General features: G+C 39.7%; 1 protein-coding gene across 2 annotated transcripts in view; it reads left to right on the top strand.

The window, feature by feature from the left end:
* prkceb (protein kinase C, epsilon b) overlaps nt 1–24,265 on the top strand; it is a 73,090-nt gene that overhangs the window by 40,386 nt on the left and 8,439 nt on the right. For both annotated transcript variants that reach the window (XM_043255803.1, XM_043255801.1), the window contains exons 11-12: nt 14,728–14,882; nt 23,650–23,788. In XM_043255803.1, coding sequence (XP_043111738.1) covers nt 14,728–14,882; nt 23,650–23,788 — 294 coding nt within the window. The remainder of the gene's footprint in view (nt 1–14,727; nt 14,883–23,649; nt 23,789–24,265) is intronic.

A 24,265-nucleotide genomic window follows, 5' to 3' on the forward strand; every position in this document is an offset into this window, starting at 1 on the left:
AATTTTAAAATGATTCATGAACATATTTATTCCCATAATACATTCATGCAATTATGTTCAGCTCTGTTAAATATTTATTGTTCTTTGCGAAAGTGTTTAACAAAGATGATTTTCACAAATCTCTATCCAATATCGAGTCATGGTGATTTATTGATCAAAATGCGAATTCATAAGATACATCGGTCTCATCGGTCATCGGTTAAATATTAAATTGCATACATAGTTCTGAATGTTCTCATCCGTTCTGCAGACTGTTACGGGATTAGCTGGATCCTGCAGCTGATCACACACACACACACACACGCGCGCACACACACACACGCGGCCAGGTTGTCTGTTCCCTGACACAGAAGGGCAAGCGCCTGTTTGAAGGGAACATTTCTTTTATGGTCTATAATAAGCCCACATCAGATAAAGCTCCGCATTAGGTCACCGTTCTAATTCTCGTTCGCTCTCTCTCGGTCTGTTGGTGTGATAATTGTTTTAGATGGAGCCGAATGTTTGAGAATAGCAGGCCTAACCCGGCACGGACATCGTGTTTATTTTCCTCCGCTAAAACCTGGAGTCAGCCGTCATGACGGCATCCTCCGCTCCTCTAATTTATTTACTTCTGCAGTTTCCCCAAACAAACGAAAAGAACATTGTGTCCTTTACTGTGAACACGAGTGGGAGGAGGTGGGGAAGAGGAGGGGAGCGAGCGCAGGCAAGGAGGACAAGCCGGAGCGCGGGATGAAAGAAGGTGGAGAGGGTGGAGAAGGACAGGACGACCTCTGAAAGCCCTTGACGACCTTAGCGGCTTTAACTCGAGGAGTCACCATTATTGAAGCCCTGACAGAACTCGATTCGTGATAGAGGTTTATTATATCTACCTAACACTAAACCTGACACTAAAAAGGGACCATATGTTATTTTAAAGATCATTGTTTGTGCATCTGGCGTAACAGTAGTTCGGCAAAAAATTATATCACTGTTTTACAAAAATTACCGATTTTGCGGTATATAACCGTTTTTGGTTTTTTTTTTCTGCATGTTGTGTTGACCACATTTTCTACCGATATTTGAGTGGAAATGCTGCAATAGATTGACTTAGAACGCCGTATTTTAATGTCACGATAAATATTATGTAAATATTAAATATTATGGAAAATGTTCACACTAAATAGTGACTAAACACCACACATTAATGTTAACCGGGAGCCATTCCTATTTATAATCACAACATCGTCTGGGAAAAAAAAAAAAAACATACACTGACACTAAATGCACTTTTTCATTTTTTTTTCATTTTTCAACCTATTCATTTCAGTGGCTTGCGCCGCTCGAGCTCAAAACGTCACATTTGAACAGTCAACAGCAAATACTTAACCAGGTTTTCTGAGCAAAGTCGTAAGTGGCCCATTTTTTTTTAGAAATAGTCTTTGCGTTCTCCTAGGTTCACAAAACTGTCGTCCATACCATTTGGGTTGTTCTGTTGTAAATAATCTTAATCCTAACTGCATATACTTTCCACGACTTATTTCTTTGTGTGACCGTTCGGCAGCATTATGCTAATTTTGACCACTTCTTAACGTGGAGATGCGGGGGCATGCTTATATAAGCTGTGTGTGTGTGTGTGTGTGTGTGTGTGTGTGTGTGTGGCAGGTATTAAACAAACACTTTAAAGCCATATACTTTAATTACGACTTAGCTTCAACATTTTCATTAATATTTCTCAAGAAAAAAAGCGGAGAGATAGAAGAACAGCTCTTTATATGTAGGGTAAACTGTCAAAATGACTTCAGCTTTAGGATTTTTAATTGTTAACAGTTTGCATTTGACAAAAATAATAATAAATGAATTAAATTTGGGTTTTTTGTTACATGCAAAGATAATTTAGATTTACTTTAATGACCCTTTGACCCAAAAACCTTACAGTTTATAGCCTTTTCGCGTGCTGATATTTGATATCATATTAATTCTTGAATGTAATCATAAACATTGGTATGCAGAGCCTTTTAGTGTTGCAGAAAAACTATATATAAATAGTTTATCAGTCTCGAGCATGGCTTAAAAACGTGAAACACTAATGTGCTTTTCACTGCGTGATTATTATGATGTTACAAAAAGAATTATATTTCTAATAAATGCTGTTCTTTAACATTTCTGTTCATTAATAAATCCTGAGAAAAAGAAGTTTTCCAACATTGATGATAATGTAAAATATTTCTTGGGCAGCGAATCCTCCTAACAGAATGATTTCCGAAGGATCACGTGACACTTAAGGCTGAAGTTACTATGCTGAAAATTTTATGCTTTGCGTAACAGAAATAAATAACATTTTAGAGTAAATTCAAATAGAAAACATTTGACCGTGACACCTAGAATAAAACGTTGGCGTTAATTTACTGAGAATTTAACTATAGATACTAAAGTATCTATAGTACAGTATATAGGGAATGTTTATGTGTTTTAACCGTGCTTTTAACAAAATGTAATAATTGGCTTTTATATCGGTAAACGCTTTGAACTGAAGTTTGTTTTGGAGGGAATTGTTCTCGTGTTTATTTTATACCAGGAGAAGGTGATTGCCATTAGCCTTACATAATGTGCTTCTGATGCTTATCGGCCTGATGTGTATTCCATATGTTGTTTGTTTTCTTTTCAACTCTCCATCACACACACACACACACACACACACACACACACACACACTTCTCGCTTTGGCCCACCTGGACCAAATATTTTTGCATTACAGTATTTTGCTTATTACAGTACAGGTAATGACTAACACAGCGACATCTGATGCTGCGTTATGTCGAATATATGATTCCAAAAAAATTCAGAAGTCAGAAAATTGAGAGAGTTTTGGTCAGAAGTGTACATTTATAGACCTAATGATGGCAGATTAGGTAAAGATTTGATTCATCCGCAGATTACACACTTTGCGGTCTGCAGCGTTTTACGTTTAATCAGATCTTGAAGTGAATGAATGCAGGTGTGTGTTCCTTTCTTTTTTCTTTCATTTTTTTTCTTCTTGTTTTCTCTCATCAGCTCTTTGTTGCCTCACACGTAGCATGGCAGGCTGACCTCTTGTTGACATGCTCCGTTTCTCGCTCCATTTCGTGTTCCCTCAATGCCTAATTTGCCATCAGGCACTGTTGAGGACGCCTTTGCCCGGACTCGCTCTGCCCCTCACCCTCAGAAACAGCCTCAGCATCAGCAGGGTCGAGGTCCTGTGCTGATCCCTGCTTATGTAACCCTGCGATAGACTTCCCCCATATTTAACCCATCGCTTCCAGTGCTCAATGAAAGGATGCGATGCGTATATCGAACAAAATAAAAGAGTGAAATAAAATGAAAGTAAAGCGAGTTTAAATCTATAGCATATGCAATTTATAATGCTTTGCATATGCATTATAAACTATTGTTGAAATATTTAATGTTTTTGAGGTACAGGTTTAAGATACCTGTTTACTATTTAAATACGGTTTAAATTGTAGTTTATTTTTGCCATGCAAAGCAGAATTTTCTGCATAATTGTTCCAGACTTCGGTGTCACATGATCCTTCAGAAATAATTATAATATGATGATTTGTTGTTTTGGAAACATTTCTTATTATATATTTGAAATATTTGTGTTGTGCCTGTTTTATATCTTAATTAAATATTTTAAACATTTTGATAAAAATTCTTTAAAAAAGTTCAAAAGTGCAGCATTTATTTGTGGTATGATTACATTGTAAAATTATAAATGTCTTTACTGTCACTTTTGATCCATATATTGCATCTTTGATGAGTAACACTAATAATATTTAACTTAATTTTTTTTTTTTTGAACAGTAGTGTAAATTTAGTTGATATACAATTTGTCCATAAATCAAGATTTTATATTAAAATTAAATATTCAATGGTATATTTCTGCATTTGTATCACATTATTACATTCACAAATAAAAAAATTGTTGGTAATGTTGGTAGTAAAAAAATTCTTAATACCTATCAAAGCTAATTTTATATGTGTGTAATGTAATGTATATATTATATATATATATATATATATATATATATATATATATATATATATATATATATATTCTAGCAAGTCTGAGCTCATAATGAGTTGAATATCCAGGGAACACACTTCTCTGATGAATGCATACCATAAATACAACTCAACTTTTTGTATAAAACTGGCCACCAGAAGCATAAATGTCGATGCATTATGCTTTATAATGTGAAGGCATTACATGAGCAGAAAGGTCGCTCCTGCTAATGAACTAGAGTTTTATCATGGTTTTCAGACAGCAATCAGCCTCAGGATCACAGTGCAGCTCTTATCCACCTAATTACAGCTAAGCAATGTAAATAACATTATACAAGCAGCCAAAGCGCATATGGAAACTTATGGAGCTGAAAAACCTCAGGCAGTAAAAGAGCGAGACAAAAAGAAATTCTAAGATTGTTTTTAATGAAATCATTTTCCCCCGTGCTTTTTTGGATGAAGTTCTTATGAACACTTGTTCCGAGCTGGTTAGTTTATACTCCCACACTTAACTTCTTAACCGAGGTCGTGGAATGACATTTCTTCCCGTCTTTGGCTCATCTCTGGTCTTGAACATCAGGTTGAAACGTTCCCAGATGTCTTGGCTAGGATCCCTCACATTTATGTTCTGCAGTCGCTCCATTAATAGCAGTCAGATTGAGCCGTTCACTTTGTGACATCTGTGTAGGCAGCCATGCCTGTCAGGACTTCAACTGAAGAAGACACATATCACAGATACATGCTTTGATTTACGGTCCTTAAAGAGATAGTTCGGGCAAAAATGGAAATATTCAAACCTATATGAGTGTCTTCTCTTGGTTGAAGGTAGTCATTCAATTTGTATAGAATAAAATACTATGGAAGTCGATGGCTACTGTTGACTGCTTGGTTGCCTTGATTCTTCAGAATATGAGAGGAACAGAAAAAAAAACCTCATACAGGTTCAGAAGAAGTGGAGGGTGAATAAATGATGATGGAATGTTCCTTTTTGGGTGAGCTATCTCTTTAAATCTCCATTTACAAGTGAGAAGTGACTCTGTTAATGGATCAAATCCAAAATGTGTGTGCTTTTCAGTGCCCTTAATGGAATATTCTTGAGTGATAAATGGATTTTGTACTTTCTCATAATAATATGTAGGAATGTATTCTTGAGGAATAGAATTAAATGTGCAACTGCAGCTTGTTCTTACAAGCAAAAAACTTTGTTTTTATTTCACAAACTAGACTGAATTCCTTCTAAATGTGGAGAGAGATCTGTCTTTGGGGGCTTTACAATGTGAAGAAAGAAGACAGGTATTTTGCGGTGAATGTGGTTTGTATATCATGGCAGTTGACAGGTATTACTGTAATCACAAAAAGTAGGGTAAAAAATGTCCTCTTAAGAACGTTTTGATTCTGATGAGCCAGGTTCGAAGCCGTTGTAAATTACACTACAAACTTACACTTCTGTTTACTTTGTGTTTTGTTTGGCAACCACTTTGTTGGAATCACAAAAAAGTTACCGTTAAATACAATATTTTTCAGTGGCTTTGGTGCATTTCTCAGATTAGAAATGAAATCTAGTCACGTGTGTACATCATAAAAGCAGTTTCTTATTCTTTTGAACAAATTGTGATTGCTTTGATATGTTCTCGCAACTGATTAAGTACAGTTGTCTGCAGTTTCCTACATTATTAGTTGTTAATATCATGTTGCTCAAAATGTACTTATAGTTCCCTTTTTAATCGGTCGCTGTGACGTTATGTCGACTAACGTCATGGGGGCCCGCTCGGGAACCCAATCACCTCTGATCCTAAGAGTAAAAGGCCAATGAGAATTGTCGAGTGCAACTTTTTAAAATTCAGCTTTCTGCTTTGGAGACGAGCGCTTCAGATCAGGAGAAGAAGAAGAATCTCCTCTTCATTGGAGAGATCGCCCTTCATTGCGCAATTTTTGTGCAGCGGTCCTCCCCAGGGCAATCTACCTAAAAGAGCAATTTTCTACAGCATGCATGGATTTCCTTACTTTGGACGACGGACAGAATTGCTGTCTCACATGCCTGGGCCATAAACATGTTGAGACTGCGTTTGTGGATGGCTTGTGCCCATAGTGTGAGCGCATGCCTATAGCTTCACTTCAACCTCATTTATTATGAGACCAACCTTGCCTTCTACCCAGTCCAGTTCGGTGGGTCTTAAAGACTCTGCAGCTGTGGCAAAGGAGACCTGAGGATCACGGTCAGGAATGTTCTGCCTGGCAAGCCCTCATGGACATCCGACCCCTCCCAACGTTGTCCTGCAGAACTTCCAAAAGATGGTGCCGGTTCAGCAAGCTCTTCCCCATGCAGAGCATCTTTTTTCTCTGCATAGAGTTGGATTCGGTCAGTATGACAGCGCGCCTTACAAATGAGCGCACACAGTCAGTACCGAATCGCCTCTGTTCATTCAAGTTTGCTTTTCCCCCAGTGAGCCTCCCTGCACAGACCCTGTGCAAGATCAGGGAGGACGAGGTGCATGTTCTGTTGGTTGCATACTGGCCCACCCGAACCTGATTCGCAGACTTCATTCTCGTCTTGACAGCCTCCCCCTGGAAGATTCCCCTGAGCAAGGACAGTTTGGTACCCGCATATCTATGCAACCTGCATGTCTGGCTTCTAGACCAGATGCAGTAGACTTTGCTGGCCTTGTAGGCCATGGTGGATATAATCACTCAGACTAGAGACCCATCTACTAGGCAGACCTATGCTCTGAAATGGGGTCTGTTCATTGATCAGCTTGTTGCTTTTGTCTTTTCTATAGAGGAAGTTGGAGCAGAGGCTGTTCCCCTCTACTTTACAGATCATGATGCAGTGGAGGGCCTTGGGAAGGCATCACCTGAGTGTCAGGTTCCTCTGTGGTGTGAGAAGGATAAACGTTCCTAGATTGCACCAAATCCCTTTCTGAGACCTTTCCGTTGTTCTTTCGGGACTACGAAGGGATCCCTTTGAGCTGCTTAACTTAATTGATCTGAATATCTGTTTTGTCAAGACTCCCGCTCACTTTCATGAAGAGGATGGGGGATCTGCATGCATTTTCGTTTAAAGAATCATGCCTAGAGTTTGATCTGGCTGATTCTCACATTGCCTTGAGACCCCAACCTGGTAATGTGTCAAGGTTCCCAGCACTCGCTTACAGGATCGAAACATTTCGAAACATTCTCATTCATTAGTGACTAAACCTTTTGACTTCGTCTGACTTTTTTTGACATCTTGTTTGTGGAAAAACAACGCAAGGACTTTGTATAAATACTTACTTTTGAATGATGAACTAAAGATTTTGAGTACGTTACAGGCTTTTGCAGGAAGTCCATTATGCTGTTTGTATGAATTCTTTTGAGAAATGCACATACTTCTTTGCAAATATTAAGGTTCTCTCTTCTGGATTCACACAGCTGTGGTTAATATATCAACACTCCTAATTTCTGTTAATATAAATAATGTTTTCCTCAATTATATAGACATACTGAGGAAAATTTCTTCGAAAACTATATTGAACCATGCATCGAACCATGCAAAAGGATTTAAAATATGCTTTAAAATATACCTCAAATAAACATATAGAATGAAATCCTTTTTTTCCCTTGAATTACTGTACATTTTGCTTATCGGCTATTACAGGAAAGTGCCTCACTTTAATCCTGTAAGACACAAAGCGGGGCACCACAACAGGAAAAAGACATTTCCTCAAGCATGGGCTTTAAGAAACTGCAGCATTTTACCTCCTACTGCAGATTTAAGCTCGCAACATTTATGTATATTCTGTGTTTAACGTCCTGTGGCGTAACACCTCGTAACAGGCAGATGAACCTTTCGATGAATTTTAGCGTTTGTTTTAGCAGAGACTATAATTTCTTTTTATCAGAAGATCAAAACATCTCCAGTTCATGTTTAGCCCCATTTACAGTGCACTAGGTGTATAAATATCCAATTGTTATCATATTTGTGCGGTATCAGGTTGCATCCGTGTAAGGCCAACAGAATACCTCATGCTGTTAACTTATCATGTACTCACTGAGCCGTGCGTCTTGTTTTTTCATCACCCTCCGCTACACTGAGCTTAATAAGCTTTTCTCTGTGTCAACATTCCTCACAGAACCCGAATGTACTCAAACGTAGCATTTTATATAAAACCTAGCGGCGTGCTTAAACCTGAAAAAGCATCCAAATAGGCCAATTAAGAGAAGTTGATGGACAGAGAGCGACATGGCTTCTGCGTGTAAGCTGGGTGAAGACTGTTTTGTTTTGCGAGAGACATTCTTGCTGTAATGACAAGCACCGTGAAATGAAAAACGACAGCTTCTTGGCCAGAGGAGTGTGTGATAAGAGTCACCGGTAGCAGCGTGTGTTAACTGCTACACACAAGTTCACTGCTTTTTTTCTGCCCAAATAATGTGTGTATTGTATTTCTGCCATTTGTTGCATTATTTATTGACAGAGATATTGATCTAAACCACTATGACCACTTTAGAAAGTAACTTAATTGTTGACGTTGATGTTAGAAAGTAACTTAATTGTTAAGGGCCAATATTAACCACCGTAATTCATTTTCAGGGGCACCTTTCATAACTTCATAAAGACATTAGAGCAAATAACACCATGTTTTTTTGGAAGATAAATCAAAAATTTAGCTGAAGCACCTTTAAAATTATTGCTTTGAGCTAAAACTGCGATGAAGGTTAAATACAAAAGTAATGGTAAATAAAAGATGTTATTTATATAGTTCTTGATCGGAAAACCGGCATATTAAAATGATTTCTGAAGGATCGTGGGACACTGAAGACTGGAGTAATGATGCTGAAAAATTCAGCTTTGATCACAGAAATATATATTCTAACAGAAAACAGGTTACATCGTATTAATATTTCACAATATTTTTATGTATTTTTTAAATCATATAAATAGATAAAAATGAAAACGCCTAATGTGGTATTGTCACGGGTGTGATAGGCAGGAGAGCAAACAACGCGTATAAATGAAAATAAAGTATTTACTCCACATTCGGGGATGAAAGTAAACGATATACATACAGGCAGGCAGATATACGGAACAAAATCACACGCAACTATGGACGAGATCGGACAAACGGAACTGAAAACACAGGACTTAAATACACCGGGTTAAATGACTAAATTAACTACACACAGCTGATGACAATGACATAATTAACATGGAGGGAAGGCAGGGCACAGGGAGCACATGGCACAAGACAAAAACATAAACAGAGTCCAGAGACGTGACATTACACCCCCCTCCCGGAAGGTGCGTCCTCGCACCTAAAGAGGAACAGAAACAAAACGACTGGGAACTGGGGATACAGGATCTTGGGAGGAGGTTCCGGTGGAGGACGGCCCCCAGCAGGGGGCAAACAGACAGGAGTCCAGGGAGGAACAGACAGAGGGAGGAGCCAGGGAGGAGACAGGAGGAGTCCGGAGCAGGAGGAGATCCAGAGCCCAGCTATGGTGGTCCACGGTGGAGCTGACGGAGGGAGGAGCCATGGAGGAGGAACAGCCATCGACTCCATGGGGCCGGGCCGACCGATGGTGGCGGAGCAGGTGGTGGAGAGACTGAGGCGGAGACGGAGAGCCAGGGTGACGTCGGCGCTGGAGGTCCAAGCGGCGCCGCCCGGCGGCGACTGACACGGAGACGGGGGGCGGGAAGGGCGCTGCGGAGCCAGAGCGACTGAGGACTGAGGTGAAGCTGGAGGAAGGAGGAGCCTGACAGAGCCGGGGATGGAGGGGCGAGGCAAAGCCGGAGGAGAGGAATCCCGAGGCGACGGATGGTCGACGACAGACCAAGGCGGAGCCGGAGGGACGATGGAGCCTGGTGAAGCTGGTGGACCGACGGACCACGGTGGAGAGGAGGGAGCTAGGAGCCCAGGGGCCGACGGGTCTCACGAGCCGAGGAGGAGTCTGGGTCTCGGAGGCAGGACGGCGAGGCGGGGATCCTTCAACCTCGGCGGCGATGGAGACCGGCAGACCCGTGGCGAGCTCCAGATGGTAAGCTGAGGGTGGCGCAGGGGCTGCTGGGATCCATCGGTGGCGTATGACCAGGGTGGGAGGAGAGGAAAACTGGAAGCGCACAAGGCGCGGGCACTGGAGGGAGCGCGTGGCGGCGGGCACGGGAGCGCGGACGGGCGGACGGAGCGCGGCGCGGCGCGGGCGGGGACGGAGCGCACGCGTGGCGCGGGCAATGGAGGGAGTTCTTGGGGATCCAGCAGCCCTAGGTGGGAAATCAGCTCACCCTCAGCCGATGTGCAGTGGGCGGAGCTCCACTCCGCGCTCTCCTTATAGACGGCTGACTCCACCGCGGGGAGCTCCGTTGCTGGCTCGCGCACCTGGTCTGACGTATACGGCTCGGGTCCTGTTACGCTCCACGGCTCTGTCGCTCTCTCTGGCGATGGGTCCGTGGTCTCGCTCGACTCCGCCCCCGTGTCAGCGGTGGGCTCAGGCTGGGGCTCGACCTTGCGGTGAAGGGCTGAGCTGGGCTCTGGATCCTGAGTGGGACTGGTGTCGGTGTCCTCCAGCGCAACAGTCATCGACGATTTGCACGACACCAGCACCCACTCGACGTAAGCGGCGATGCTCTCTCGAGGACCGCTCCCGGACAGCTGCGCCTGACTGGAGTTGTTGAGTCCGCGGAAATAAATTCCGCACAAAAAGCTGTCCGGGTAACGGGAGTTGTTAGCAAGATGGAGGAATAGTTCGGTATACTCCTCGAGAGAGCATTCCCCCTGCTCCAGCAGGAGGATGAGGAAGTTGGGGTCTTGATAGGGTGAAAACATCTTCAAAATAAAAGAAAAACGCCACTATACTATTACTACTTGTACTCTTGTACGGTCCGATCTTCTGTCACGGGTGTGATAGGCAGGAGAGCAAACAACGCGTATAAATGAAAATAAAGTATTTAATCCACATTCGGGGATGAAAGTAAACGATATACATACAGGCAGGCAGATATACAGAACAAAATCACACGCAACTATGGACGAGATCGGACAAACGGAACTGAAAACACAGGACTTAAATACACCGGGTTAAATGACTAAATTAACTACACACAGCTGATGACAATGACATAATTAACATGGAGGGAAGGCAGGGCACAGGGAGCACATGGCACAAGACAAAAACATAAACAAAGAGTCCAGAGACGTGACAGGTATTTTCTACATATAGGCCATTTTGCGCACAGTTTTTCTCTGAATTTTTGATTGTGATTACTGAGGTTAAGGGCTGGAGGGAGGGCCGTTTGTTCTGAATGAAAGCTTTGCTTCAGAAACACGGTGTCTCAGCTTTCATCATTCGAGTCTCTGATGCAGCACACAGCGCACGGCATTCACCTTCACCTGAACAGCAAGCATCAAAGAGAGAGAAAATTACTCTGTTTGTATAGAAAAGGCCCTCATAGCCAACACAGCAAGGGCCCTTTCCATTCAAAACTGTTTTCACAGTATATTATTATAAAATGCAAGTGTTTCAATAAATACACTGCACACCTACATTAGTATCCTAGTGTATCTCACCTCCTGTGCAGGTACACTACTGGTCAAATCGGTATGCATGCATACTTTGTGTATTACATTGGTATCTTACAATTTCTCCAGTCTTCAGTGTCATCAATGTTGAAAACAGTTGTGCTCCTTCATATTTTTGTAGGAACCACGATGAACATGTATTAATTTTACTCAAAATTGAACAAAGGTAACAGTAATGATTTTTATGTTACAATAATGAATCATTTTTATCTAAAATATTTTTGTGATTTTTAACATTGACAATAATAAGAAATGCTTTAATAATAAAGCAAAAATAATAATTGATAATACCAGAATGATTTCTGAATGATCGTCACACCGAAGAAAAAATATTCTGTTGTGTAGAGTACATGATCTTATGTCTGTCTGTAGTGAATTTTAAAATGCTTTTTTTTTTTTTTTAACTGGAGTGACTGAAGTGAGAACTGAAGTGAGAAAGCTACGGATTAAGGACTCTGATACGTTTAAAATAATAAATAGCATTAATGAATAAAAATGCACATCGTCTTATGCTGAGGAAAGTTTTATAAAATCAGAAAGGGGTTTATTAGTAGTCTTGGATTTCTGGACTTCTTGTATTTGGCTCTTATAAGCCATAGCTTTGGACTAGGATAAACATTCTTGATTAATGTCCAGGGCCACACACACAATACACTCTGTACTGAAATTATAATTATTTCCTGTTGCTATCAGCCTAACAAAGCTGGCCATTTGTTAAGATAATGTGGAGTGTGGTAATCTCACTGTGGGGAACAACAATTACCCTGAAGAAAAGTGGGGCACAACTTCAGCCAACAGCAGCTAGCGGCAGAAAGCTTCAGTGACTCTCGGCTTTTGCGCTCCTTTTCTTTAGGTGATATACCTTCGTGACTGTTCTCAAGCAACGTCATAGAAAGTGTGTTTTATTTTTTTATCATTCCGAGTGCAACAAACTTTCTTGACTCTCTTGATGGCATAAACGTGCCTTGGTGCAGTTTTTAGCGGGACACGAAATGCTAACAAGTACATATCACTGCAGTTTCCCAAAGAAACGGACACTTAGAGGCAGTAAATAAAGTTGATAAAGCGCACATTTCACACAATCCCTTGAAGAATATCATGTTGTGACTTCAAAGCAATATTAATATGCTGGGCTATTTGAAAACGGATGCTTTTGAATGCTAGCGTCACACATATCCAGCTTATCCAGCATATCCAGTGTTTTTTCACTGACGGAAGGTTTGTTCGGTAGTTCACGGAGTACAGAGATGTACTTGAGAGACGAAGAGCTCTGGTTTGAATCCTGTGTAACTAAGGTTCAACAAAACAGTTCAAATCTGTGTAAAAGACAGTTGAAATGAAATAGTTGCATCAACAATGTTTGTATCAGTTTTGCATTAACACTATCTGGAGGTTTAGGGTTGGATTTGGTGTAGGATATATTTTCAGCATGACAGAGCATTAACTTTTAGCAACACTCCACATGTATTTCAATTCTGAACCGCTGCAACGCATATGTTTTAAACAGGAAGGAATCGTAGAAGTTAAAAATCAGCGTGTGACCATCACACGCAACGACATTTTCTGTGAAATCTGTCAACTCAAATCTGCCTCTGATTTTTTAACAGCTAGTTTCAACTAGCCCAGACTGTAAATCAGGGCAAAAATCTTAGTAAAGTGCTGTGTATTCCAGCCTTAAGTTGTACTTTAACACTCATTCATATGTAGCACAGATATGATACACTCTGTTAGACTGGCTTGTTGGGTCTTGGTTGTTATCTGTCGATCGGACCTTTTCTCTTGCACGGCGCGGGGACGCCAGTATCTGTACATTTCTAATTAGAGGCAGGAAATGTTTATTGGCATTTGATTGGGTGGGCCTTTGCTGTGACTCTGGGCACATTTTAAACAAACTATTTCAGCATCCTGTTTAAATTCGCTTTCATTACAAAAGGACAAGCAGGGCAGACTGGCCCGTAATTACGTAAGACACATGATTACAATGAAATCACGATTTCAATTCAAAAATATCAGTGTATCATTCATAGCACCAAAGCGAGGCAGTCGTACGAGGCCTGCGACGGCTGAAAACATCACCTACACTTCTCTTCGAATCATTCTTGTCTAAAATGTGAGAGAAGAAACAGGTAGCGAGGAATATGAGAGGGATTGAACAATAAGGGAAATATTCTCTATAGTCAAATGTTTTGATAAAATGCACAAAAAATGCACCATGAACTCATTGCATGTCATTCTGTGTTTATTTAGCAGATTACCTCTTCTTCTTCTTTTTTAATGTTTAGATGGCAAGCAATGCATTAAAGCCTCCTTTTCCAATATTAGGTTTTTGTTTTGTTTTTCTCATTTGTTTCTCCTATGAGTATGTGCATTCATTTTTCAGCATATTTCTTTAGCCAATCTTTACGTCTGCTGACTAGGACATGAGTCACATAGCTGGACTGGCAGTTTGTGTGGGTTTGATATACATCTTGATTCTTTGAAACGATGTGCATGACCCACTGAAGATAATGAGATATACTCTATTCAGCCGTACAGGGCAACGGGTTCATGTTTTCTGAGAAAGACTTCTGGATTCTTCTAAGGCTGTCTTTGACTCTGAACTTCCCAACATTTATATTCTATTCTACGGCCTTGTCTTTTAAACCCAGTTGCGGTTAATAGTTCGATTTCATAATCTCTCAAAAAATATTTTCATTTGAAAGTGCATTCCCCCATGTCTCAGTAATTGTCGGGGCGAAAAATAAGAAACAGAAACTAATGATTCTCATGACTTTTTATGGTTCTGTTAAAGGTTTATGAAAGATGGATCACTGTATTAAATGGATCCAATAACTTTTAAAGGGATAGTTGAAATTTAGGCTATCCAAGATATAGGTGACTCTATTTATGCTGAAACATGGTCTTTTGTGAGTCAAAAAAAAACATAATTAATATCCATGGCTCTTGGCAATATATTAAGGTCTTGTGAAGCTCAGCTTCTGGTCTGTGTAAGAAAATGAATATTATTTGCAACATTATTATCTATAATCCATAGCCTCAGGCAAACGACATTAAGATGTTTCTTTGTAATGGTTCAGTTATTTCAAATGGTAAAATGAAACGGTTAGCATTTATTAAGTGAAACAATTAACCAGTTTGCTCTGTTTCTTCCCTTTAGGACCGTTTGTTCTTCGTCATGGAATACGTGAATGGCGGCGATCTGATGTTCCAGATCCAGCGTTCGCGCAAATTCGATGAAGCCCGTTCGCGGTTTTACGCTGCCGAGGTGACCTCAGCCCTCATGTTCCTGCACCAGAATGGGGTCATTTACAGGTAAATCCATCGCCAGGCAGCTGGCCGCTGAAAAAGGCCAAAGGTCAAGCAACATTCAGGCAGTGTTTGGTTCCAAACCGTAAACTTCTTCTGTTTGTCTCACTCATAGACACAGCATCATTGTTAAGTAACCAAAAGAATGGTTCACTTCAGCCAAAATACCATTGTAATGCACAAAAGATGCATTCCAAATTTAGTGAAACTTTAGCCTGATCATTTTTGGACAGAAAATTAGCCATCCGTTCCAAGTGTTTGCTCAAGTTTAATCCGGACTCCAGATCATTTATTTTCTCAGAGGGCTGTCACGCAGTCCTGAACAGATTAGGTCTGAAGCAAAGCAAATGGAGTCTGTATCACATGAACGGGCTCTGGCGTGGTACGTTGTATCTTTAGGAGCTATTTTGCCTAGAGACAGGAGCCCTTGTCTGCCTTGTTTACCTCAGGTTGTTTACTTTGATGAGCTATGTGCAATGATTTATTCGTTCCCAGACAGTTTGTTTACCTTCTCAATTGTGTGTCATTAACCACACACAACGGGCAGTGCTTCTGGGGCTGGAAGGCCAGGCTTTCCTTGGGATCATTTTTGTCCATCACTGGCTTTTTTTCGTGTGGATTCGGTCTTAACTGTCCAAAGATATCGTAAGTTTGCGTGTTGTTTTATGTGCAGCAGTGTTTCGAACACATGATTTTATAGTGAAATTGCACGCATGACATAAAAAATTACACGAATAAATAAAGCTGCACATAAAATGCATGTAATCTGGTCATCTTTTTGGACAATATTACTACGAAATGAGACATTTCCAAACACAGATTGCGATACAGATTTCACTGTAAAAATATGCATGACGCTAGCACTACAAAATAAAGCTGCACATAAACAACATTCAAACCGATGAAGCCTTTAAATAGTTGCATCTTACCGTTAACTTTTTTTGCAGATGCACGTTGAATCTTACCATCCCTAGTCTGCATTCAAAAAAAAAGAAAAAGAAAATGTATAATTTTTTGGACAGTATAAAAATGACAAGCGGAATTTGTAATTTGATGCCAGCACTACAAGTTAAACCTGTATGATGTTCTTTATGCCGAATAGCAAGAAAATTACAAGATGAATCTGTAAAATGATAAATAAATCAAAAAAAGCATTTTTATCGGTACTGCAAAATAATGCTGGTAAAATAAAAAAGTAATCTATTATACATCTACAATAAATAAAAAAAATATCTATTAATACAGATTCCTTTGTCACTATAAAAATGTATATATTATGAAAGAACTACAAAATAAAGCATGTAAACAATATGCAGTCCTATAACGTTTTTAAACAAGATGAATTAGGAAAATGGCAAATGTAATACAGCTTCTATTGTTATATTCCTATAAAATCATGCATGCCAGCACTACAAAACAAGCTGCATGTAAAAAGCATGCAAACTTATATTTTTGAACAGTATGAATACAAAATCACAAGCTGAATCTGTAAAACGGCGAATGTGATACAGATTCGTTTGTCATTTACACAACTTCAGCTTGTCACTTTGTAGCTGGTTCAAAGGAATATAAAGCTGGGAGCGCAAGTCATCATGACCTCTTCTCCTCGTTGAACCCAGCGACCTGTGAGTTTCCTCACCCACCCATTCTCGGCCTGGTCCTGAGCTCTTTCTGGTCTCAGACAGGAAGAATCTCATTTGGAGTTTAATGTTGTATTGAATTAAATCCATCTCCTCCCCGAACTGGCCTTCCTGAACCCAGACTTTCAGAGGCTGAAGGGAAACGGGGGTACTTATGAAAGTAGGACACTTAAGGAGAATAGGTCAATCAAAGGTCCAGTGGTTCTAATTACACCGAGTTTATTATTTTTCCCTTTAAAATGAACAATAATCTCTGCTGTTAGCTACTCTAGAGACTCCGTGCTATTGGTGTTCAGCAAAAAGAAGCCATTGGTTGCATGAGCTTTATTTGAATTGCAAGGCTCAAGAAACCAAAAAATCTAATCTTTTTTTCTTTTGGTCATATTTTATCTCATTTGGAGGGCCAATTGTGTCGTCTGAAAAAAAAGCCTCTCCATTCAGTCCATGACTAGGTCCTATTTAAGAACACGGCGTTGGACGCCTGCCATGACATCCATTCATGTCTCTTACCCACCTCAGTCGTCTGACCCCTTGTTTACGGCTGAGACTGCTGACATGACGCTTATTTGGCAAGAAAGTGGACAGGATGTGATTTGGTCAATATGAATGGCTTATTGTGTGTTATAAGAATAACAGCGCCCACACATACAAGAGCTTCTAGTCATACACCTTAAATTCAGCTCCGGCGCCAGTTCGGAAGAATACCTGATGGGACTAACGCTCTGCCGTCACTGAAGGTCATTTCACGCAAAGCTTGCTGGGAGACTGATTGATCAGAAGGCCCATCTAATCTGGCTCTGACTTTGTTCTGGCCCAGCACAGGAAAAAACAAAGGAAGCATAAATTGTGCAGGACATGGGTTCACAAAAATTTTTATATATATGTGTGTGTGTGTGTGTGTGTGTGTGTGTGTGTGTGTGTGTGTGTGTGTGGATTTCTTGTCATACATCTTAGCTATAAGGAATTAAAATCCACTCATGTATGTAAAATTTGTAAATTCATCATACTGTATTTTTTTCTGTAGCTCTTGGATTAAAAAAATGGACTCAATAAAAAGCTATAAACTCATATTAAAGACACAGGTGAGGGAAAGTGATCGCATTTTTGTACAGTTATTAAATTGATAAGTTCCTTTCTTGTCATCCATCGACCAAAGTAATTGTTGGATATTTTACGTGTTGCTTATAACTTATTGATATACAGGAATGTTGAAAAGCTTAGGGTTGGTAAGCCTTTTTTTTATATTCTGAAAGTTTCTTCAGCTCAATAATTGGAGCAATTACAGTAAAACAATAATATTCCAAATTAAAATCACTGTATTCTATTTAAATATATTAATATAATTTATATAAATGTAATTTATTACTCATGCAAAGCTGAACTCCAATCTTCACGGTCACATGATTTAACAAACTGTAAAATTTCATACTGTGATTTCTGTCCACAAAACATTTTGAAAGCCTTGTTGCTTAATATTTTTGTGGAAACTCCAATATTGTTTTATCCAAAATTGAGATGTTTTTCAAGGATTTTACCATTTTGTCAGGTCTAAAAATCTCCATGCGAGACACTTTACCTTTAGGTTGCTCCAGTAATATGTTTAAGCAGAGCTCTATGGCAAAAAAAATAAACTAAACAAATTCCACCAGTTATAAATAAAGATCCTAGATTATCCTCCCTACGGCCTTCGATCTCAATCCGAATGACACCCTTTTGCGTTTTGGGAAAGCCCTACATTGCAGGAGACCTGCATGTCGAAACGCAGTCTGCGTGTTAATGCTTTTGCATGCAAGCGCATGGCAGAACTGCATTTTTCCCCCATGAGAACCAATTTTACCTCTCTGTGACCTGCCGCACATACCAGGACCTAAAAAAAACTGAATGCAGAACATTCTAGAACAAAATGTGCAGGGCCAGCTTTCTTCTCCCTATCGGGGGAAGGACATGGTGGCGGTTTTGACTGAAACCGCAGAAGTTTGATCTGGTTAAAGGGGACACGTTTGAGCTTGACTTGCTGTAGATTGTGTGGTTGTTTGTTTCGTATTCAGCGCTCTAAAAATAGATGGTAAGAGCAGGTGGCATAGATGTGGCTCCTCTGCTTGATTGCCCATCTTTTGTTGACCTGTGGCTCTTGAGGGATTTTGTTACGGGCGTATGGGAGTGTTAGGGACGCGGGAGCTCTGGGGCTTGTGAAGGAACAATGCATGCTGGTAGTTACTGTAGTTTTTTTTCCGCACCTTGTGCCTGCGAGAGCTGTTTGTCAGATGGATGTGCGCTTCGTGACCTTTCACCTAAAAAGCGACATGAGACTATTGCGGTGCTGTTCGCTTTCATACAATGAGTATCCTTGTGATCCTCTTTCTATAAGAGCTAATTGATATGTATTAACCCAAGAGCAAATTCAGAGAAAATATAGGCTCGCTCTTTAGTAAACAAGGTCCTCTGTGTGCTAATTATGGACTTGCAGCCCCTATAATTATTAAATCGCTTCAGCCTTTTACACAAGTTGTGTAAGCTTTCATACTGAAAAGCGACTTGGGCAACTAGTTGCCGCGTAATTTAGTTATCAAGAGTCTTTTCGTCTCTGTTATGCATGAATATTAATTAGATCATGTGGATGTTGCTTGGTAACCTTCCAGGAGTGCCTGACTAACTCAACGAGCTCACCTCGGTAGGGCAGAAAAATGACTGTATACAGACATCCGAGTGAAAATGAATTATATCACTCCAGTTAAAACACATTCGCAAAGTAATGAACGTGAGAAAATTCCTCAGCGCTTGTAAAATGTGTGCGCATGCATGTCCTTATATAAAAAAGATCATTTGTCGTGCTTCGTGAAATTAGAAATTTAAAGAGTCGTGCTAAACTAATATTATTTTAGCATGGAGCAGTCCGATTCGATTTTACAATTTGTGACGGGAGAAGAACATACAACAAGAGCTTGTAAAAAGTGCCCCGGAGGGTGGATTTTATTAAACAGAAGCTTAAGTGAAAGGTGAGCGCTGGTGACGTCTTGCTGGGTGCTCCGGCTTGCTCGTGTCCTGGCTGGGTGATCCGAGGGGTGCTGAAGGGAACAAAGTTAGGATCAGCGCTAATGGAGAGCATTTCTCAGCCTTATATATGGCCGTGCGGTGATGGGGAGCAGCTGTGGCTGATCAGCCAAAGAAGAGTGTGACCTTGTACTCCTCATTGGTTTCCAGGGCGACACTGATGAGTAATCGGGATGCTTGTCGCTATATTTATATATATATATATATAGAGAGAGAGAGAGAGAGAGAGAGAGAGAGAGAGACTCTTTCTCTATAGAGTGCTGGTATATATATATATATATATATATATATATATATATATATATATATATATATATATATATATATATCTATATTAATATATTAATATATATATATATATATATATATATATATATATATATATATATAAAATATATATATATAAAAAGGTATATATCATGTCCTATATATATATTGGAATATTAATATATTCTATATATTAAATATTACTGTTATTTGGAAAAACACTCCTTTCATTAAAAACACAGTTATTATTTTGCAAAATCATTTTATGTCTTTTGTGAAAATTCTCTCTAATATTATAATAAAAAAGGTCTCTATGTCATGTCCTTCCTTTGTGTGTTGGAATAGCTTCTGCTTTCTCTCTCTCTCTCTCTCTATTCTCTCTGGATTCTCTTTTCTCTCTCTCTCTCTCTCTCTCTCTCTCTCTCTCTCTCTCTCTCTCTCTCTCTCTCTCTCTCTCTCTCTCTCTCTCTCTCACTCCTCTCTCTCTCTCTCTCTCTCTCTCTCTCTCTCTCTCTCTCTCTCTCTCTCTCTCTCTCTCTCTCTCTCTCTCTCTCTCTCTCTCTCTCTCTCTCTCTCTCTCTCTCTCTCTCTCTCTCTCTCTCTCTCTCTCTCTCTCTCTCTCTCTCTCTCTCTGTCTCTCTCTCTCTCTCTCTCTCTCTCTCTCTCTCTCTCTCTCTCTCTCTCTCTCTCTCTCTCTCTCTCTCTCTCTCTCTCTCTCTCTCTCTCTCTCTCTCTCTCTCTGGATCTCTCTCTCTCTCTCTCTCTCTCTGTCTCTCTCTCTCTCTCTCTCTCTCTCTCTCTCTCTCTCTCTGTCTCTCTCTCTCTCTCTCTCTCTCTCTCTCTCTCTCTCTCTCTCTCTCTCTCTCTCTCTCTCTCTCTCTCTCTCTCTCTCTCTCTCTCTCTCTCTCTCTCTCTCTCTCTCTCTCTCTCTCTCTCTCTCTCTCTTCTCTCTCTCTCTCTCTCTCTCTCTCTCTCTCTTATTCTCTCTCTCTCTCTCTGAAAGTCTCTCTAGTGAAACTCTCTAATACTCTCTCTCTCTCTCTCTCTCTCTCTCTCTCTCTCTCTCTCTCTCTCTCTCTCTCTCTCTCTCTCTCTCTCTCTCTCTCTCTCTCTCTCTCTCTCTCTCTCTCTCTCTCTCTCTCTCTCTCTCTCTCTCTCTCTCTCTCTCTCTCTCTCTCTCTCTCTCTCTCTCTCTCTCTCTTTGTTATTTCTACAGCTCTCTCTCTCTCTCTCTCTGCTAAACTCTCTCTCTCTCTCTTCTCTCTGTTGTCTTCTCTCTCTCTCTCTTTTCTCTCTTCTCTCTCTCTCTCTCTCTAAACAGCTTTGGATCTAGAAAGCTCTGTTTGTTGAGTTCTTATTTTCCTCCAAATGAAAGTCGCTCTAGTGAAACGTATTTTGCATCTTCCTAGCACATTTTCAGCTCACGCTAAATGTTGTTTAGACCCTGCTTTCATCCTTTAAACAGCTTTTCATTGAAAGCATGTTATTCTGCTTGTTAATTTACATTTCTAAAAGCACATTTTCAAATTTGTTGCTTTTAGGTTTCCATTCCACCTATAGTATATATATATATATCCTTCTAAACAAAGAGAACTTAATGAGCTTCTAATGAAAGGTTTTATTTGCACAGAAACATCTAATCTAATATTACTTGGATGTTGTCTTAAATCTCAGAAGACTAAAGCTTCACCTCACAGTCTTAGAAAGTCACAGTGTAACTCTGGATAAAAACAAAGAGTATGCTACTTAACATCCTGGAAAACAAGCGAAAGCGAGAGCAGCATTTACCATTCATGCACTTCAAAGGGGACAGATAAGAGCGGCCAATGTAGCAAAGTCACATAATCTAAATCAACAAATGAAGCTCCCCGGATGAATTAAGCTCTCTTTCTTGGGAAAGAGGGGAAGGGCGACGTGACGGCTGTGTTGGAAGGTGTGTAGACTACTGTTGGGCTTAGACAGGAATAGATAGAGGGGAAAAGAGAGACAGAAATAAGAGACAGATGGAGAGATGGACAATTCTGGAACATCTTGTGATGTAGAAGAGCATGTGGGTATAGAGGACAATACAGAGCAGCCGCTGAACTTCCCACCTCTTTCTTTCTCTGTGAACCTGGCTGAAGGTCAAACACACCTACGCTTTCTATATCTGGCTATATTTGACATTTTAATGACAGCTAATGACTCGAGTGGAAATATGAATATGATGTAGTTCAAAAACCTTTTAGGCTAAGCTTCAGCTTCTCAGTCAAGAAGTGGATCCTAAGTTTGGGAAGCAGATCTCTCATCTTTCCAGCTTTCATTACAAGCATTTTTCCGCACTTGTGCACGTAGAGAGTGATTGAAGACGCTCGGTGGGGAAAGAAGCCCCTTTCAGACCGACAGGAACGTGCAGAGCACCAGGGTGCCTTTCTCAGAAGGAACAGTTGCGTAAGGCATCCGACGCTCCCCTCCCTTTTTGTGAGGATGGTTTTATGAAAACACCTTTGACTGAATGACATCCTGCGAAGTGATGTTGACATTCTTTTTGCAATCAACCATCAAACCCCAATCCGACTGGTTTCATCCAACTCCTTGTTGTCTTTCATCAGGGGCACCTTATCATCTCGCGCTCTCTTTTTTTTTCACTCTTTCTCTATACGTTCTTCTTGTGCTGGTTAAATTCACTGCACAGTTACATGGAAAGCACTTATGTATTCGCATAAGCATGCTCAAATACTGCTGCACTGATACCAAGTCTGGCCTGAAATATGTTATTATAAATGTACAGTAAATTATTATTTTTTTTTTTTTGCATTATCACTACTAACGCTTACAACTTTAAATTGCTACTGTATATATGTAAGTGAAAAAAGTTAAGTAAAAAAAGTCTTTTAAGGATTTATTAAAATATTAATTATTACAAATATGAAAATCAAGCTGCATTTCTAATTTCTTTTTAATTAATTGTAATTATTTATATATTTTATGTCTGTTCTGGATTTAAAATATAGTAGTCAGCATTTGAAGTGGATCAAAAAAGTTGTTTTAAGACAAGAACGGGTATAATATATATCTCAGATTGAAAGATATTACTCAAATACATTTAGAAAACAATAATTGGTATAGAGTACAGGTCTATTTTATTGACCTGACAGTTTAATAAAATCACGCTGCAATAAATGTTTCCTTCACTCCACCTTTACCAATATGATTTAATAATAAATATGATTTGAGGAGTAAAGTGTAAACATGACAATGTTGACAATGCTTTCAAAATGTCTCATGAATATTACATTTAAGGTTTGATGATTACAAAAGTGTTATGAGACCTGTCAGAACATTAAACAAACTACAGGAAGATTTATATTTATACAGTTTCATACAGATTGTGCAAAATCATTGCCTTTAGTACTTTTATGCTCGTTCTTGAGTGTTTGTTTGTTCATAGATAGCATCAGGATATTAGCATATAACTAATATCATGTGAGTATCAGTAAATGATTCACCTGCTGTGTTGCAGCGTTAAGTGTTGCTTATATTTAAACAGAGACTTACAGAATTAAGCTAATGCATCAGTGATCAAAGGAATAGTTCACCTCAAAATAAAAATGACCCCACATTTTACTCATCCCGAATCTATGCTCTGTGTATATGACTTTCTTCTTTCAGACGAACACAGTCTGAAAATTGCAATTTAAGGTTATAGAGGATCCAAACAAATGACAGAAAGTGAAGAGAAATGTATGTGCGCATTATAAAACTGTATTGTGAATTCTTTATTACATGCTACATGTAGGTTTATATTGCTGTATTTGTTCGAACGCTGTTTGCAGGGATTTGAAGCTAGACAACATTCTGCTGGACGCAGAGGGTCACTGTAAGCTGGCGGACTTTGGCATGTGTAAGGAGGGAATCCTGGATGGCATCACAACCACCACATTCTGCGGCACGCCGGATTACATTGCCCCCGAGGTACAGTATTTCACACACTCACACACGCAAATATTAGGTATGGGGTGCATGAAGGCGTCTTAAATATGCTCGTGGAGAATAAGCCATTGATATGTGTTTTACAAGTACTAATAAACAGCCATAATAACAATATGCATAATAATAAACAGCTAGTTTACAGTGAGAGTTGGTCCCTACAGTGTTACCTTTTATTTTTAGATTTTCTTTGATTTACATATTCTTGAGTAATGTTAGAACATTATTGAGCAGTCACTAGTTTTCAGATTGTTGTCCTGATTCAAGAACTCAACATTTCTGAGTAAGTTGTTTGCAGAATTATTCTTACGTTACTGACGCTTTTGTATTAGGGTTACAGTTAACTTCAGAATGGTTTTTCAGACAGTCGTTGCAAATAGAGATGTTTGTTTCATGAAAGTGGCCCAATGAAATAGTCTTAATTTTTCAATGTTTTACAATTTCAGTGATTTATTATCACTG

The sequence above is a fragment of the Puntigrus tetrazona genome, chromosome 13 (assembly GCF_018831695.1).
Source record: "Puntigrus tetrazona isolate hp1 chromosome 13, ASM1883169v1, whole genome shotgun sequence".
Taxonomy (NCBI): Eukaryota; Metazoa; Chordata; class Actinopteri; order Cypriniformes; family Cyprinidae; genus Puntigrus; species Puntigrus tetrazona.